The 19,711-nt window shown below is 32.9% G+C and overlaps 1 protein-coding gene across 1 annotated transcript; it reads left to right on the forward strand.

Annotated features, from left to right (window-relative positions):
- The first annotated feature begins 2,512 nt into the window (after positions 1–2,512).
- LOC114191116 (peptidyl-prolyl cis-trans isomerase PASTICCINO1) lies at positions 2,513–18,723 on the forward strand. Its single transcript, XM_028080297.1, has 21 exons — positions 2,513–2,728; positions 3,495–3,638; positions 3,747–3,831; positions 3,965–4,034; positions 4,415–4,512; positions 5,094–5,216; positions 5,522–5,554; positions 6,227–6,285; positions 6,393–6,477; positions 6,988–7,146; positions 11,327–11,384; positions 11,735–11,883; positions 12,078–12,175; positions 13,563–13,632; positions 14,196–14,255; positions 14,920–14,976; positions 17,092–17,160; positions 17,288–17,365; positions 17,835–17,936; positions 18,020–18,091; positions 18,188–18,723. The coding sequence occupies exons 2-21, from the start codon at positions 3,568–3,570 to the stop codon at positions 18,464–18,466; spliced, it is 1,875 nt and encodes a 624-aa protein (XP_027936098.1). The 5' UTR covers positions 2,513–2,728; positions 3,495–3,567; the 3' UTR covers positions 18,467–18,723.
- Positions 18,724–19,711: the final 988 nt, after the last annotated feature.

Consider the following 19,711-nt stretch of genomic DNA (forward strand, 5'->3'; position numbering starts at 1 on the left):
AGTAGTTCTACACAATAAACATTAGTTAGTACTTATCAAATACAAAGAGTTATAGAATAACATACTCGTAATATAAAATTATTACTTTGAAAATTCCTTCCTAAATTGAATCAGTTCAGATATATCATCTCCCATAAACAACTTCGATCCATTCCAACAATTAGACAATGACACCGGTCATGGACCTATATACAAAATAATTGAAATAAATTTCCATTTAACGTAGACTAATAAATATAACAAACATATTGAAATACAATGAAACCTGAGGCAACCTTTATCTTTGCCTGAGTAAGAATAATAGCCGGATAAGGTGTTTCACGACTTTCCCTCCAATAACTAACCATTCGCAAACAATATGAATCCCAAAGAGTACAACAGATTGACGCACCACTGCAATATAGAAAAAAAAATTCAAAACACCATTAAAATGAAATAATAAACTTAATCTGTGACAAATAATAACATTACAATCAATTGTACCTCAAGTCCTTTAGGTCAAACACAACATTTTTGGAACTTGGTTTCTCCTCCACATTATCCACCACACCAATGACATCTAAAATGGAAAAACAAAATAGTAAGTAAAGACAAAAAAAAAATAGAAAACAGATATAAATCAAGGAGAAAAACTTACCAACCAACAAATCTGCAGAATAGTTTCCATCAATGATATCCTTTATACTCTTGAACTTCCAAACTTTTGCAGGAATACTGGCAATTGGTTGTCGTCGTACAGACGTTGCTCCAATAAACAATAGCTTAAAGGGGTGGTCGCAAACTCTATATTGAGCTCTGTTATTAAGAATTTTGAAGTTATGCATTATATAACTTTCTCCTTCCTTTAGCTTGTCTTCCCACGTAGCAATGTCTTCCTTCTTAATCATAGCAAGGATAACATCACCCTGACCACCATAACCATCCATAAACATCAAATATATACACATAGAAAATACATTGATACAATGACAATACAATCATACATTACCTTTTGATCTGTCAGAATCATCTCCATATTTCATTTGGAATCCCATGACTCAACAAACCACAGATCCACAATTCGGACAACAAGTTTCAAAGTCTCCCTTTTTCCATCAATATCCTTGATCATATCAAATTTCCTTGCCATCTAATACATAAAAATAAAATAGGTCAACTGCTTTACAGGAAAAAAAAAACAATACAACTTAAAAATAACAAAAACACATGAACAAAAAAGAAGAAGGACATCAAATAAAAGTTGTGCACCGAGTAAGAAGAAGAACAAAAAAAAAAGAAGAACAACAACAAAAAAACGATAAAAAAATAACTACAACGAAAGATGAAGAAGAAGAAGAAGAAAGATGAAGAAGAACAAAGAACATGCAATGAACTCGAAGAAGAAGAAAAAAGAAAGCAAAAATCTGTTCGAACAAAGCTAACGTAAGAACAAAAAAAATAAAAAAAAGGAAGAAGGAGGCTTACGTTGGTATGAAGAAGTAAACGGCTTCTGCAAACCTTCAACAACAAAAAAAAAATATCAAATAAACAGCAGAAGAAGAAGAAAGCAGAAGAAAGCATAAGAAGAAGAAGAAGAAGCAACCATCAACCAACAAAAAAAAACAGCCAAAAAAAAAATAAAACTTACGTTGGTATGAACAACAAAACAGGTTCTACAAATCTTGAACAACAATAATCACAAAGCAATAAAAAATAAACTGCAGAAGAAGAAGAAAGCAGAAGAAAGCAAAAGAAGAAGAAGAAGAAGAAACAAAAATCAACCAACGAAAATAAACAACAAAAAAAAAATGAAACTTACATTGCTATGAAGAAGAAGAAAGAAGATGCAATGAAGTGTCGAAGAAGAAGAAAAAAGAAACACAATATGTTTCTGAAGAAACCTAACGGAAGAAGAAAAATTCAAATACCTCCACCAAATGCAATGTCTTGAAGAAGAAGTTTCCGTCTGTCAGCAACCATCAATCAACAATTAATGTTTCAGCTGAAAAAAAAATTACCCAAAAGACAAAAATACCCTCTATTTCAGACACGTGTCAGAAAGTTAAGATGTCCAATTCAGTAATTTACCTATACTAAGAATTTCTTAGATATATAGTAGATTACAAACATGTAATCTAAATCATTGACACGAATTGAAACTTGTGCGCTACACAATGTTTTTTTTTTTATAATAACAAAACATAATAAAATTATTATTATTATCGTAATTATAAAAATAAATTAAAAAAATTTCTATAATTTTATTCAATTGTAATTAATGTTTATTTTTCTTAAATAGTAATTTATATTAAGAATTATTTTAATTTTAAAAAAAATTATAGAAAAAATAATTGAATTTGAAAAAGTATTATCTAAAAGATAAAATTAATAAAATAACTATTTTAATTTAAAGAATAAAATTGGAACTAATATAATATAATATAGATAATATAGATTTTCAACTTGAAAAAAAAAAAGAAAAAAAAGGAAACCAGGTTTGCAAAATGCAATGTCATGTAATTGTAGTTTCATCCTTGTAGTAAGTATGAAAGCTGATTCATCCCCGCTCACACTGTTTCACTTGGTGTTTATTTTTTCTGCAATTCTGTTCACCTAATTCAGGCTGCTTGGTTGTTTCTTCTAGAAGCTTCTAACTCAAACCCTTCTTAGACCATTGAATTTCATTTCATTTCATCTAATACTTCATCTTCGCGGATCAAACTCGATATTCATTGCTGCATTTCTGTATGTATGTCCCCTTAGTCTTGTTTTTCAATCAATTACTTTCTGTGGTGACGGTTTTTTTCTCTAACAGTCTTTTAATTATGAGTTTGTTATGTGTTGGGTTGGGATGCTTGTTGACTTTCGTAATCTGTGTCGTTAAATAGTTGGATTGGGGATTTTGGTAACTATGGAGATACTATGATAGTGTTAGGGTTGCGTATGGTGTGTCTTTGTTGTGATCTAAGCCCCAATTAGTGCTGTGTGATTGACTGTTTCATCTTGCTTGTCTTGAAATTTAGTCTTCTTTCCCTTCTCTTAAGTTTGACATGTGGGATGATTGTGTGAATAAGGATGAAAAGTGTAAGACGCAGATAGTTACATGTGAGATGATTGTGTGAATATGGATGAAAAGTGTAAGATGCAGATAGTTATAGCGAAATATGGAAAAGTCGATGAATTTTGCTTGCAATTGAGGTTTTAGTGTTACCTGAATTTTGAATCTGTTTTAGTATTAATTGAAGCTGGTACCGTGTCTGCATAATTATTCTTGTATGTTATGTCACTTTTGATTCCAATGTGAGAAATAAGAAATTTCTCTATGACAGTTATGTATGTTAACTTTGGGTACGGGAATGTAATATGATAACTTGTCAGGACTCAGTACCCTGCGACTCAAATTTAATGTTATCTATTTGGATTTGTGATGTCTGAACAGTGGGTACTGAAAGGAAGCCTGGGTGATTTTTGTTTCATTGATTTATTAGTAACACTTAATGTTCATTATTTTTTAGTCACTGAACCAACAAGATAAGATCAGGCGGCTTGTACTAGTGTCTAACTAAGAGGAGAAGGTGATCAGTGACTATGACTGCAAATGAAGATGCTGCACAGGAATTTGAACCAAAGAAGAAGCCACCCACAGAGGATGAAAAGAGGTAATTATCTTCTTTTTTTGTTTTTCTATTTTTGTGCTTTCCCTCTGATGGTTTGTTTTAGGTTGTCATGGTTGTTTTTATAAGTGTTGTTTCTTTGTGAAAATGAAGGAAGAAGAAAATTACGGCGGGGAGTTTGATGAAAGCTTTGATTAGGCCTGGTGGGGGTGATGCTGGACCTTCAGATGGTGATCAGGTTATTTCTATTTTTCTAGTAGGTTCTGGATGTGAATTCTTATGTTATATGTAGGCAATATAGAAATACATTGATAAGGGAGTCAATGGTTGTAGTGTTGCTTCAGTGGCTTGATTTTTATAACGTGTCTCAGATTATCTATCACTGCACCATTCGAACTTTGGATGGAGTACTCGTGGAATCTACCAGATCTGATTATGGAGGTGAGGTGAATTATGCTTCTTGGGACCTTTTCGGTGTGTTTGGTTTAAAAGGATGATAGTCTCTTAGGTTGATTTTATTTAGAATTTGTTTTTTATCAGAATGGGTTATTTTTTATCCTCTATTTTTGGTACTACTTGTGTTATTTTTGTTTGAGAATTGACACTGGTTGAAAACTTCTTGTTAGTTCTTTTTTGTCAATTCCTACTCCCTACAGATACTGGACTTGAGAACAAAATTCCATAGTTAAACTCCCACTTATAGGAAAAAATTGAAATTGGAATTTTAGAATCGTGATTAGTCTTTGGGTGTGTGTCAGATTATTGTCTTGTGTAGTTGACCTAGTTGTTGGGTTTGATAACCTTTTATGACATTGCAACAGGCAAAGGCACCCCAATAAGGCATGTTTTGGGCAAAAGCAAGATATTATTGGGCTTACTTGAAGGAATTCCTACAATGTTGAAGGGCGAAGTGGCAATGGTAACATACTAATTATTGCCTTTGATATGTACCGTTTTTCTGGTTACTATAAGCTCAAGTCATCTTTGTCTCATGCTTAATCAATTTTATACTCGAGCTTCTCACTGGTCTTCATTTATTATGATTTTGACTTAAAACCTTAATGTAAAGCATGCTACAACACAAGGAGAATTTTGTTTCATTGGTGTATTTAGAGTAATATTACTTCTACTACGTTGATCTAACAATGAAAGTTCTAAGCATCATCGTCATTATCTACCACTTCTACTATTATAATGATGCTGGAGGAAAATTGACTATTACCTGGTATTTCTATTTTAATGAATTCAAGTGTTGATTTTCTTGAACATTTTTTTCTTTATTTGGTTTTGTCAGCTCTTATATGTGTTTTTTCTTATGGATTTGAAAAATCATTTGTGAAATGATTATTGTTTTCTTGAACATATTAATGGTTTTAGTAATCGATAATCCTACGGCAATAATGAAAGTCAAATTTTAATGTTTTATGGGGCCTTTCAATGGTTTCTCTTGGGGTATTACTTTGCTTGATCCTTATCAGATTGTATTATTTATTCTTGCAGTTCAAGATGCAGCATCAGTTGCATTATGGTGAGGATGATTGTCCTATTACCGCCCCCGATGGTTTTCCTAAGGAGGATGAACTTCATTTTGAAATCGAGTTGATAGATTTTTTCAAAGCTAAGGTAAGGATGTCAACTTTGATTTTTTGTTTTTATTCTAATGCCTATGTTCTGTATCTTTGTTATCCTTCTAATGTATCAAAATTAAAATAATTCTTCTCATTTGTTTATCTTTCTCAACAGTTAAGGGTTTTGTTTTTCCAGTTTCTTTTCATTATTATTTTGATACTCATCAGTATTATTGTTGTGTTTCCCATTACTACAGTCCCGGTTTTCTCAATTTATGTGTTTTTTATTCTTTTCTAAATCACTATTCTTTGTTGGATCTGTGTTGTAATCCTCATTTGCCTTTTTGTGTACATTTCCAGGTTGTTACTGATGATTTGGGAGTCGTAAAAAAGGTATAAATGGATAGCAAATATTGCTTCATAGTTTTACAAGTTTATTTTGCACGTTTCTATCATCATGGATGGATCTCGTGGGAAGTATGAATATCAAACCCAAAATGGAAAGGAAAAAGGAGCCATGACTTGTTGGACTGACACAAATATTCAATACATCTCCAATTAGGGAAATTGGAATTGTTTTCCTTTCTTTGAAGTTTTAGGCTTCATAACATCCTTTTAAAGTGTAGTTGTGTTGCCAAAATTTCAGGTGAATGCAGCAATGATTGTGGTTGCATTGCATTTGCAAACATTTAATTTAAAACATTGCTTAATGTATTAGAAACAATAACTTAGAATTACTCATCTAAATTCAAGGTAAAGGAAGAAGAACAAAACCCGTGAAAAAAGTCAAGTGTGATGGAACATAAGTCAAAGCAGAGGTAACTTTGGGGAAAATTTCACCCAAGAAAAACCCCACAATGATATTGCATGCATACAATTGGAACTTTCATATAATTTTGACATCATGTGTTGTCATGTGTATATCTTGTGAATGGCAAACTGAAAGTGAATAGAGGCATTTGATCTGGAAAGATCTTGCGTGTAGGATGAAGGTTTGGTCAATGTTATCCAATAGTCTTAATCATATCCATTGTTTGTTTTCTAAGGTTTGCTCTCTGAATGTAGGTAGTGCGAGAAGGGCAGGGTTGGGAATCTCCGAGGGAACCTTATGAAGTGAAGGCTTGGTAAGACAAATTTTTGTTCCCTTTTTCCTATTGTTCATCTCATCTATGTCAGCTCATATAACGGGTTGATGGGAGTTTGTGATGATATTTTGTTTGGCTGCTACCAGGATATCAGCAAAGACAGTTACTGGGGAATTGATCATGTCGCATACAGAAGGAGAACCATACTTGTTTACATTTGGAAAATCAGAGGTATTTAAATCACTTTGTGCATTTGTTAATTGTAATGATGATAATTATATCATGATGATATAAATCTTATAATGAGTTGGTCTCTCTTAGGATTCCAAATATTTTGGTCAGGCCATTGTTAGAATAGGTATTCAATATAGGTAGAAAGTAGTTATGTTGGAAACTGTTTCATGCTGTACCTATAAGCTGTACCTATCTCTGGACCTAGGTTTCTAGTTCAGGCTTTTGATCTTTGATCTTCCCTTTACTCTATTAGAATTCTATCATTATAAATGAGATCATAAGAGAGTTGTGATTAAGCCCTCTAAAATATATTTTCTCTTTTATTAATCTTAAGTGCCTTGTTTTTTTTTTTTATTTGCTAACCGCAGCCAGCTATGCAGCTTCCCTTAAAATAAATAAAAATGACAAGGAAACAATTAATTTCTTAGTCATTGTTGTGCTTGCAATATCTTTAAAATGCTTTAATATTGATATTGATTTGTTTGTCCTCCTCTTAACACAAATCAGCTACCTAAGGGCCTTGAAATGGCAATAGGAACAATGGTTCGGGAAGAGAAGGCTGTTATATATGTTACCACTCAGTATTTAACTGAGTCTCCTCTGATGCCTGTAATAGAAGAGTATGATGAAGTCCATTTTGAAGTGGAGCTGGTTCACTTTATTCAGGTGAGCAACACCGTCCACAATAGAAATCATGGTTTATTATTGAACTTGTTTGTTGTGGCATGTATGTGTAGTAATAAATATTATAATGTGATGGAGAATAAACTTTTCTCAGCATTCTTCTTTGTTATCTACTATATGAGTTATGAGGCATTCACTGATATGACTTTCTTCTATCCTGAGTGCCCATAACCAATTTTTAACCCATATATTTGGTGGCTTTATATGGAGGCACTAACTGATTTGGTATTAGGGCTTGTAATTATGTTTTTATGTTTGCTAGTCATGTAGTACCTCATCATATTTTTCAGTGTCTAGAGGTCATGTTTTGACGATTAACTATACTTGCTTGTCTTTTTTTATTTTAGTATCCTTTATTTGTCACTCACTTCTCTTGCTATGAAACTTCAAAAGAATGATAAATAATCAGCAACGTTACCACACTAATGCTGTGCCCAACATTTTTCACTATGAAAGAAACTAAACAAGAGAGAATTTTGAAACAAACTGAGCTGTATTCATTTCGTCCTTGACATTTGAAACAGGAAGTTTATAAGTTGATACTCTAATACCTCCCTCAAACTCAAGTAGAAGATTTTTCATAAGAAAAACTCTTCACATTTTATGAAAATTCTTCTACTTGAGTTTGCCTCTAAGAAAAGAAAAACAAGCTGAAGAAAGAGGCTTGATCATCGCATCTACCCACCCACTGATCTGGTGCTGGAATGTGATATATGAAAAGCTGCTTTTGGCTAGATCTTTTTCTGCATGAAGAAAACATCAATCTCCATATGTTGGTGTGGCTATGAAACACTGGATTATGAGCAATAGACATGGTACTTTAATAGTCACAAAGAAGAACTGGAGTAGTGAATGGAACTTGCAACTGTGAGCAGAACAGAATTCCATGTTAGTTCAGTAGAAGTTTGAGCCATCTTCTATGCTTAGCCTCGGTACTTGAGCGAGCAGTAACTCTATGCTTGCAGGACCTCTGTCATATTAAATTGGGAATGAGATAGATGGCTGCTCCTGAAGTAGAGCATGCATCATCAACATCAGAAGCCCAATCAGCATTATAAAAAGTCTTTTAATGACAAAGACTGTGCAAGAGATGCAGAGTGGAGATCTAGTCCATGAAATAAAGTACCTTTAAGGTATCATAGTATTCATACAACCTAATGAGATTCTAGTGGTGTGGCCATAAATTAACTGACTTTGTTGACAACAACACTGATTGGTCTACTGAGAGTGGCATATTGTAGAGCACCGACCATTGAATGAAATGAAGTATGATCTGAAAAGATTTCAGCCCCAAACTTAGATAATTGCAATAAAAATCCATAGGGAAATAAATGTAATGAGCTTTTGCCTTTTTGTGTTTTTGTGAAGCAAGTCCTGAATATATTTTACTTTAGTTATAACTAAAGATTGATCAGGTAAATATTTGATTTCAAGGCCAAGAAAATAATGCAGATGACCAAATTGAGAAAAGGCTGCATGGAATTTAACTGTAAGCTGCTGAATTAGAGCAATAGAGCTCCCAATGATTATTATATCATCAACATACACCCAAAAAAGGCAACTTGAGATTGATGTCTATACACAAAGAGTGATGAATCCCATTGACTAAAAAAAGGTATAATTATTAATTTGGTCCCCGAATTTTTAGAAGGTTCAATTTGGTTCTGGAGTTTTTGGAAGATTCAATTTGGTACCCTTATTTTTTAAAGTTTAGTACCTTTCGTTATATTTCATTTAACGTTGTTTGTATAATGGTGAGTTGTCATTGGGCAATAGAAATGTGGGTGAAGTTGTTAATTGGGTTAGTTTGTTTGTTGGGTGTAGTTAACCTCATTTTAGTCTCTTTGTTGATGCTTCCTTGATCAAGTGTATTAAGTATGATATTAAGATTAGTTATTTAATTTGTTGCATAGTGACAACTCACCACTATACAAATGATGTTATCTGGAATATAACAGGAGGTACTAAACTGATCCACTTTAAAGAATAAGGGTACTAAATTGAACCTTCCAAAAACTCAGGGACCAAATTGAACCAATTCAAAAAATTGGGGGACCAAGTCAATAATTATACCTAAAAAGAACAAGCTGAAGAAATGTGGACTGTAACCTATCAGACCATTGTCATGGTGTTTGTTTTAACTTATGGAGTGCCTTGTTCAATTTACATGTGAGATCTGTCCCAACATCAAATCTAAGATGTTTCATATAAATTGTTTCTTCAAGAAGACCAAAAGGTCACCAGAAGCATCTAGCTGAAACAATTTCCACCCATTTGAAAGAGCAAGAGTAAAAATAACTGTGACTGTAATGAGCTTTACCACTGGAGAAAATGTTTCATGAAAATCAAAACCTTTCACTTGATGAAACCCTTTAGCCACCATCCTTGCTTTGTATTTAGTTTTTGAGGCATCAACGTTTTCCTTGACCCTAAAAATGCATTTACAGCTAATAGCTTGTCTGTGAGAAGGTAGAGCAACTAAGCCCCATGTATTTTTCTCCAAAGGTGCATCATATTCTTGCTGCATTGCAGCTAACCGACTCAAGTTCTGGCTTAAAAGTTTTAGGTTCTGAATGAGTAAGGAATAATGGAGTATGAATTATGGACTGACTAGTAACAGATTTACACCGAGTCTGCACAGGATGGGTGTTGGTAATTTGAGATGGAACAGGGACAGAAAGATGGTGGTAGCTGGTGGATTAGAAGGTTCAGGTGTGACAAAAGGAATTGGTGGAGGAGCAGGACAATTTTTAGGTGGTGTAATGTTGGGATTTAAATAAAAATAAGAGTGAACATCACTGGCAAAGTTAGGTGCAGTAGGAAAAAGATCAACATAAGGAAACCTATATTCATTAAACAGAGCATCTTTTGAGATATATATTTTCCCACTAGATGAGAAACATTTATAGCCCTTGTGTGAGAAAGAATACCCTAAGTACAAACTTTCCTCAGATTTAACATCAAGCTTCTGAGAATGGTAAGGTTTGCAAGTACAACCAAAAGCTTTGAGAAAGTAAAAATTAGGATCCTTATTGAAAAGATAGTATAAGGAAGGGCAAACGTAAGAGAAGTTGTTGTAGTCAACGTGTTTGTAAGATGTAAAACAATGGTAAAAGCGTTATCCCAAAATTGTAAATCAAGGGAAGCATGATGCAGCAAAGTGAAGCCCAAATCAATAATGTGTTTGTTTTCTTTCAAGTGCACCATTTTGATGGCATGTATGAGGACAAACAAGTTTATGATTAATACCTTGACTGGCTAAAATAGTAGTAAATGGTTGATATTCTCCACCCTAATCAGACTACACATTTTTTATTTTTTAATTAAATTGTAATTTAACCATTGACTTAAATGTTTGAAAGACAAAATGTTTCATTTAGACTTATTAGTGTTATTGTATTTTATTTATTTATCAGAGTTTCGTACATTAGTTTGTCCTGTAATTTTGTGTTTTATTTTTTCAACATGATTTTTTTTATGTAATTCCAATTCACTGATTCAATCACACAACTCTCTCTATTTCCACACTGTCACATGACAGTCCATGTTTATTTTCTTTTCTATCAAGACTTTATATGAAGATTCCAAATGAACCTTGAATAGGCAATTATCAAGGCACATAATATTTATATCCTGCACAAGAGGTAATGTGAGAAGGTTTCCTAAGATGAGTGAAAATCAGTTCTATGAAGAATAGATAAAATCATAAACATGAGAGGGCAATCTATGTGACTTGCCAATACAACATGCTGTCTCTCATGGAGATAGTTTGAATCATCAAGCTTCTCAACAATGGAGTTTGGAAAGGACAGCAGTGCAGAAGTCAAGGAGAAAAAAGAAGTTGCGAAGAGAACCCTATAATTTGGGAAGAGACGTCAAAAACTTGGCTCTAGATATCATGTAAAAGAAATTGTAGTAAAGAGAATTTTGTAACAAACTGAACTGTATTCATTTCACTAAATTTGAAAAGATTTTGTTGTGATTCATGATGTACATAAATTTATATGCACTATAATTGCTTATCTTCGGAAGCCTATTCCAAGACCTGAATTTTATCCTTCATATTATTGCTAAAGTGTCCGAAACATGTTTTGCTTTTATAATTTTTTTTCTTACCAACTTGTCATACATATGAAATTTCATCTTAGTAATATATCAACAGGTGAGGGACATGCTTGGAGATGGGCGCCTAATAAAACGCCGGATTCGTGATGGCAAAGGTGAGCCTCTAGATTTATTTTACTGCTACCAATCTTACGAGGATATTTTGTAAAAGTCTTCATAACTTCATTTTAGTCTTTAGGTAAGGAATAAATGAAATAATAAAGAAAGATATGTGGAGAATGCCTGGTCAATGCTTGAGTTTATATTAAAGATGTAATGATTATAGTATGAGTTCGTAGTTACCATGTTTTGTTTTTCACAATTTTTTTGTTGTTCTTTTTTTAAGGTGGTATGTTAGGAGAAGGAACTGAGTTTTGTAAATTTTATGCTTGCATCGCATTGTTCAAGTTTCTGTTGGTTATTGTTATTCAAATTCTTGTATGATGTTGATTTTTTTATATAACAGGTGACTTTCCTATGGATTGTCCCCTTCATGACAGTCTACTTCGTGTTCATTACAAGGGCACTCTTCTTAACGGAGAAAAGAAGGTTTTTTATGATACACGGGTAGACAATGATGGTCAACCATTGGAGTTCTGTTCTGGAGAAGGGCTTGTGAGTTTCCAGCTTGAGCATAAATAAAGTCATTGAATTATTATTTTTCTTCTGTTTATAGATTTTGGTGTTTGGAAATACTTGATTTGTTGTATTTATCTAGAATGTCTGCCTTTCCATACCAATGCTATGAATGCTAATACATCACATTGTGTTGATTATTGCTTTTGAATTTCGTTATCTTTGTGTTTTAGGTACCTGAGGGATTTGAAATGAGTGTTCGTCTGATGCTTCCCGGAGAAATAGCTCTCGTTACATGCCCTCCTGACTATGCCTATGATAAGTTTCCAAGGTCATTGATGAAGAGCACCTTTTTTACTCTATTTTGTTTAACCAATAATTTAGGTTTCTCGAAGCATTTCAGTGCAACCAATTACAAATGGAATATGGTTTCTATCTTAATATTTCTTGACAAAATAAAGAAAAAGAGAAAGTATATTTTTGAGAGCTTATAAAGGTCTACCATAGGTAGTTATATTTGTATTCAATAGATTTGTTTGATACAATAATGAGAAATGAAAGAGTAAAAAACAAGAGGTGGTGATGATGTGTGGAATTTTGGGTTTCAAAAACAAAAGGAACAAAAGACTCGGCTAAGGGCACATATAAGATATTTGAGATAGAATGAATATACAGAAGGTGGGAAGAAAGGAGTTGGTTCAGAAAAGGTGTCATTAGTAGACATATAACATTGATATCCTTTATGAATGCAAGAATATCTCCAGAAGACACATTTGATAGCTCTAGCTAAGAGTTGTCTAAACCTAGAGACATTTCATGAACAATGCATACAAAACCAAAAACATGGGGAGAAATATGAAAGAGGGATTCCTTTCGGAAATAGAATGGAGTAACAATGATGGACATGTATATTTGCACCAAGCAATAAAATACAAGCAATTTCAACTAAGTGTCTATATTTTCTTTGTGCTATACCATTTTGCTGAGGTGTGTGACGGCAAGTAGACTATTGTAAAATGTCGTGCGAGTTTAAGAGAGTAGAAAAATCAAAGGAAAAGTATTCTTTGGCATTATCACTTTGTAACACTTTGATACCTTACCAAATTGATGTTTGACTTCTTTAAGGAAAGACATAAAGATAGAAAAAAGTTCATAACGGTCTTTCATTAGACAAATCCTAGTATATCTAGAATACTTATCAATAAAAGTAACAAAATATGTAAAACCAAAAGATGAGACACGTCTTGACTCCCAAATATTTAAAAGGATGATATAACAAGCAAAGTTACATCTAGATTCAAAATGTCTAGGAAGAGTAGACCTAACGTGTTTTCCTAGTTGACATGATTTTCATTCTAGAGCTTGAAGTCTACTAAGTTGAAGGACCATTTCTAATTTTGACAAGTAAGGATAATCTAAGTGATCATGTAAAAGTTTAGGAGATGGGGATGCAAAACAAAACACAATGAGCTAGTGCCAAAGCATTATGAGCCTCTGTATTCATGTCCTTTGCCAATCAGCTGACCTGCACCACGATCCTGTATAACAAGAATTGGCATCAGCGTAAAATAACAATTAATCCTAGGTACTACCCAAAACAGCTTTTGAATAAAGCTTACTTAGATTACTCTGAACCTATTCTAAAAATATCCATTGTCATTCTGTTCTATCTCTATGCTGCATGATATTGTTGACATACTTCCTTCTTTTATGATCAGGCCTTCAAATGTCCCTGAGGGTGCTCATATTCAATGGGAAATTGAGCTTCTAAGTTTTGAAACGCCAAGGGTATTTTTTCCAATTGTTCAGTTAAATTCATGTTATTTACTAAAGCAGTTACATATATGCATTTACCTACTATAAGACCTGTGGTACTGCATGATGGTGAATGTTTGGTGAAGTATTGCAACAGAAACAATGTGTGTTAGAAATCACAATGCTGAAGTTATGCTTATGTAATCACTATTGATATGATCAAATTATATATTATATAAGTAGGTGCAGATCTCACAAGCAAGTTTTGTAAGATTGAATTTTGTCAAAATCCACTTTCTAAGATTTATATTCTCTATTTTATTTTCCAGTTTGGTTAGCACTATGTAAGTATTCTTGAATGAGATAGATTTCAGGTTTATTATTTTATGATTTTGGTCCCTGGCTGAACTATGATAATCATGTTAAACAACATGGAATAAATCATACATACTGGGTTAATACTTTTTCAAAGACATAATTATTTTACATCATTTTTTAATCTTTATATCTGCTATAGTTTCTATTTACATTTTTTTTAACATGTCCTTATAATGATGAGATGAATAATGCATTATGGACTTTATTCCTTATTACAGGACTGGACAGGATTGGACTTTAAAACTATAATGGACGAAGCTGAAAGCATCAGAAACACGGTATGCAGTTGAACCTGCACAATTTTCCTATGCTGTTTCTGCTTTATTTGCGAGATACTTAGTTAAAACCAGAAAAATAGTCAACTAAGTTGACCACAGTTACACTTGATTTATTCAAAGTTATTTGCGAACTAGGTGGCAATTCTACCTTTTTCCTTATGTATAAGGTTTTATTTGTGTTTTTGTTGTCATTCTTGAGATTCACTGTATACTTTTACGATATATTTTCCTACATTGGGAACTTCCATAACATCCATGTGAACTGTGTTGCGCAGAAATTTGAGAATAAGAAAGGTGAAACATTTAAGCTGTGAAGGCTGTCTTCAATGGTTATAGACCTTCTGTTAGTTATCCATGATTACTGCTCTCTTTTCTACGCTGAGATAATCATAAAAGAATTGAACAATACAGGGGAAGTTCATTGAAAATCTCGATATTTCCTTTTTCTAAAGATTATTTTTTCTGTAAAATATACAGATGATTATTTTCTGTCAAATCTTGCCCTGCATGTATAGATTTAAATAGTTTGGCTTCATTGTGGCTTATTTGGTTAATGCTCATTATTTGTTTTCATACTTGTACTACAATCACTTATTAAGGTATTGAAAAATGTTGAATCAAAATGAAAGAAAGTTGAATGTTTCATTCTATTATTGTCTTTCAGGGTAACAAGCTGTTCAAACAGGGGAAATTTGAACTTGCCAAGGCAAAGTATGAAAAGGTATTGATCTTTCTCTTTTGTTCTAATTTGAATCTTATACTCTTATGTACTTCAGCTAGCAATTTTAAAATATAAAATTTAGTCATTGGGGTAAAATTTTTTGGATGGACTAGCTGTATGAGCTACCATAATATATCCTGCTAGAATCTGGGTATCTAAACATTATCATCATTGAATTGGTCTTCACCCCGGTCTTATAAGGCTGGGAGCGTTGATGATCAGGATTTGAATCCTAGGTTCTTTCTTCCAAGGTAGTCAAAATCGAGATCTTACTTATGATTGGAAAGTGAAATATGGATTGTATGTCAGGAGATTGTAACATCCTACAAAATTTATGAAGTCCATATATCCACACTCAAAATCATTATTTCTCACTTGAAACTCTTAATTGAACTTCAATTCAACATGACAAGCAAAAAACAATATAATAAACATATAAAGTAGTAAGTGAATAGGTCTAAGCACCCTATTACATAACAATAACTCCTTCCTTGTTACCAAACAATAAACCAATAGTTCCATTCTATTTCAAAATAGGAATTCTATCCTAGTTACAAAGCAATAATCAATCAAAGCAAATAATCTCGTGGTCATACTCCTATTCAGTGCAGGAATAAGAGTAAGAGTAGGGATGGCAACAGGTTGGGTCGGGCACGGATAGTGCCTACCTGGAACCCGATCCGTCAAAAAAAAATCTGTCCGTTACCCGCCCGTTTACCCGCCGAGTATTCGCTTAAAAAATACTCGCGGATATTTTTAAAACCTGCAGGTACCCGTGGATACCTGATACCCGCAAATATTTAAAAAAATATATATTTTATAAATTTTTTAATTTAAAATTATAAAAATAAAATATAAGTTAAATTAAATTTTAATTATAATTAAATTTAACTTAATAAAATATAAATTAAATTTTAATTTTAATTTTTTGCGGGTAACAGGTACCTGCGGGTACGGATAGTATGATACCCTTACCCGACCCGTTTATAAGCGGGTATTAAAATACCCGCTACCCTAAATAAGAGGGAGAGGGGAATTTTGTGGTTTTGGTAAAGGTAGAGTGGCAGTTTTTGGCCAAGGATGAGCAACAACCATTTGTGACACTAGGAAGAGAGGCTGTTGCGACAAATTAAAGAATTTTGTGTCTTTGTATGACCAGGTTAACCTTTTCGTAACAATGGTATTAGAGCTTTGCAACAAATCCAATGTCTCGAGTTCGAACATTGGGGAGGAACCTACTTCTACAAAGGGGAGTTCCGAATTCACTAGGCTGCTAGGTGCCGGTCTCTGAAGGAGGGGTGTTTGTTAAGGAATTTTGTGTCTTTGTACAACTGGGTTAACCTATTCGTAACATATGCAAGGTTACTTGGTGTTTTTATGCGATGTGGTGTGTGGGGTTAAATGATTGGGTTTTGAAGGTATACTAACTTGACTGGGTTAACCTTTTCGTAACATATGCAAGATTACTTGGTGTTTTTTTGCGATGTGGTGTGTGGGGTTAAATAATTGGGTCTTGAAGGTATACGAACTTGGGCTTAAGTTTTAGGTTATAAAATGGGGTAATGCAACCCAACCCACAAAAATAACCTAGAAACAAAAGGCCATGAGAAGCATCGGAAGAAAGTCTTCGAGAAGCACTGTGAGGTGTGCCATGGGAGGTGTTATGAGGATCCAATGCGAAAATCTGACCTTGAGGGAATGTGAGCCCAAAAAGAGAGGAGGAGATCATAGAAGCATACAATCTTACGCTCTAGAAAACAATTTTGACGCCTTGCTCCATGCCCCAGTTGCATTGGACTTATAGTTGTGTTGAGAAAAATTATCAGCAAGCAGAAAATTAGTTCTCTTTTATTGTGTTATTTTTCTTTTACCAACTTTATTCATACTTGCCAATGAATTTGCTATCCTTTGATTTGAATACTATGATATTTTATTGTGTTTCTGTTGGAACATCTGACTTTGTTGTTTGAATTGATTTGTATATTTCATGTATTGGATTTCGATTGTTTATTCCATGATAATTGGATTTGTATTTTCGCTTGGACTTTTTTTTGTGGTTCTAAATGTTTAACTATGCCATCAAACTTATTAACATTATTTGGTAGTTTGTAACAGTTGCTTCGAGAATTTAATCATATCAATCCTCAAGATGATGAAGAAGGAAAGATTTTTACAGACACACGAGTAAGTGATCTTTTATCTGTTTCCCAGTATATTAAAGATATGAAGCATATATTATCTAACATAATTAAGCTTGGTAGGTTGAAATTTAGACTAAATCTGTTTGTCTCTTTTGCTCCCATTATTGAAGAATTTGCTACATTTGAATGTCGCTGCATGCTATCTAAAATTGGGAGAATGCAAAAAGTGCATTGAGACTTGCAACAAGGTATGTTTGATGACCTCAGCTATCATTTATCTATAATTCTATTTCATTGGATGAAACACAACTCCTTTGTTGATTTTGGTACGTTTGGATAGTTAAACAACGTCATGGATTTTATTTATAATTAAGAATGTTGTGTAGCAATGCTCTAACCTAGTGATGTTTCTTAGATGGGGTTGGATTTGATGCATAAATTTATTGCAAGTCTATCAGTGGGATTTTAAGCTGCCACTTTTCATGTGAGCTCTTGTATGTAACTAACTGAGTCAACACCATGACTTTCTACTTTCCTCGAATTAATTGCTATTCCATAATCAAATAATACAGTGGGTTTAAAAGGAGAACAAAGAGAGAAATGGCATCAATAATACAGTTGTGCTATAAACAGTGTTTATTTTCCTCAACTCTAAAGCTAGATGGAAACTTGCGCTAAGTATTTCTCACGGCCTGTTTTCTTAAATAAATCATGCAGGTTTTGGATGCAAATCCTGCACATGTCAAGGGCCTTTATCGTCGTGGAATGGCCTACATGACTGCCGGAGATTTTGAAGAAGCCAGGGCTGATTTCAAAATGGTACAAATCTTCATGTGTAACTAGTGTAGCATTTAAAGCTGTACTGTTATTCGTTTCTAAAATCACTTTAATGGTATTTTTAGATGATGAAAGTTGACAAGTCAACTGAATCAGATGCAACTGCAGCTCTTCAAAAACTGAAGCAGAAGGAACAGGTGGGTTTGAAATCAATTATTTGTATTATGTGCTTGATTTGAAACATCACTGAAGGAAACTCTTCACACTTTGTTCTAATGTCAATTCATCTGCAGGAAGTGGAGAACAAGGCTAGAAAACAGTTTAAAGGCCTATTTGACAAAAAGCCTGGGGAAATTGCTGAAGCTAAAGCTGATGATGATGATGATGGAGATCAAATAACAAGCGAAAGCCAGCAGAAGGATGAAGTACACGAAGACTCTGATGAAACAAATTTCGAGGATTCACATGAAGGTCCACCTGACACACCTCGAACTAGGTGGTTCTCTCTGTTTTGGCCTTCTGGTAGAAGACTTTTTGAATCTCTTGGGCTTAATAGATGTGCCATACTTTAATTTAACTTCAAAAACATGTGGTAGTTTGTCATACAATATAGTTTATAAAGAAGGCATTCCAGGTATATTTAAAGAGTGAGAGTTTAGGTATTTATAACTTTGATGTTACTCCGGGAAATTTCATGCTATCTGCCGAAAGATTTTTGTGTTCAACTTTTACATTGTAATTTGTAAAACCATTTATATGTATTGAATTAAAGAAACTGTAAGCAAGTTGGAAATACCAAAGGGTGAACAAACTGAAGCATTTGTTTGAAGTGTCTTATGTGTCAGGAACCAACACTTTTATTGAAAAATATGAAAAGAACAAGCACTCCTTCCTAGACGTTTTTTCCTCTACAAAAAATTTCTTCATTCACAAATAACTAATGCTATCAACCTAGAAAATGGATATTCATTTTTACTTAGATCCTATTTATTACTCGTTAACCCCTTAACTAATGATATATGTTAACTTAACCTCTTCAACAGTCCCAACAATAAATTTGTTATCATAGATAATATTTAAATAGATTTTAATATTTCTGGAAAACTATTGTATGGCTAACTATGGGTAATATTTAATTTTTTAAATTAAGTATAATAATAGGATGAACATGTATATATTATCTTGTTTCATATTTGTTTCTATTTTAAATTATTAAAGCATTTATAATTTATTAAGTAATATAATAAATTTATATTTTGGTTTAGTATTATAACTATTTCTAAGATATATATATATATTTGATTATTATTTTTTATTTTTTACTTTTTTTATAATTTTTTTTCTTTATTTAATATTTTTTTTGTATTGTTATTTCGATATTTCCTTAATTATAATTTCTTTATATTTCCTTAATTATAATTTCTTTTTCAATATTTGATCTTGAAAAAAAATGTGTATATTTTTGGTATTAAATATTTGATAAGATTACAATTTTTTATTGTAATTTTTATTTTTATAAAAAGAATATTTAATTAATAAAAATTCGAGAATAAGAAAGAGACAGTGAACTCATTGGGATTGGGATCCCTCTCCTAAACAATGTGATTGTCTTGAAGGTTGAAAACCCAATTGAAATTTGACAAATTTCATGTAATTTATTGTCCAAAATCTACAATACTCATCAGGTTCTTTTGACAACTTTGAAATTTGAGTCATTGCAATGAATCATTTTTTTCTAGCCAAATGTTATTGAGTTGGGTGAGTGTTGTATAAGATCATTGCATGTAGTGGATTCAGTTTGAGTCTCTGGAAGGTTT

The sequence above is a fragment of the Vigna unguiculata genome, chromosome 7 (genome assembly GCF_004118075.2).
Source record: "Vigna unguiculata cultivar IT97K-499-35 chromosome 7, ASM411807v1, whole genome shotgun sequence".
Classification (NCBI taxonomy): domain Eukaryota; kingdom Viridiplantae; phylum Streptophyta; class Magnoliopsida; order Fabales; family Fabaceae; genus Vigna; species Vigna unguiculata.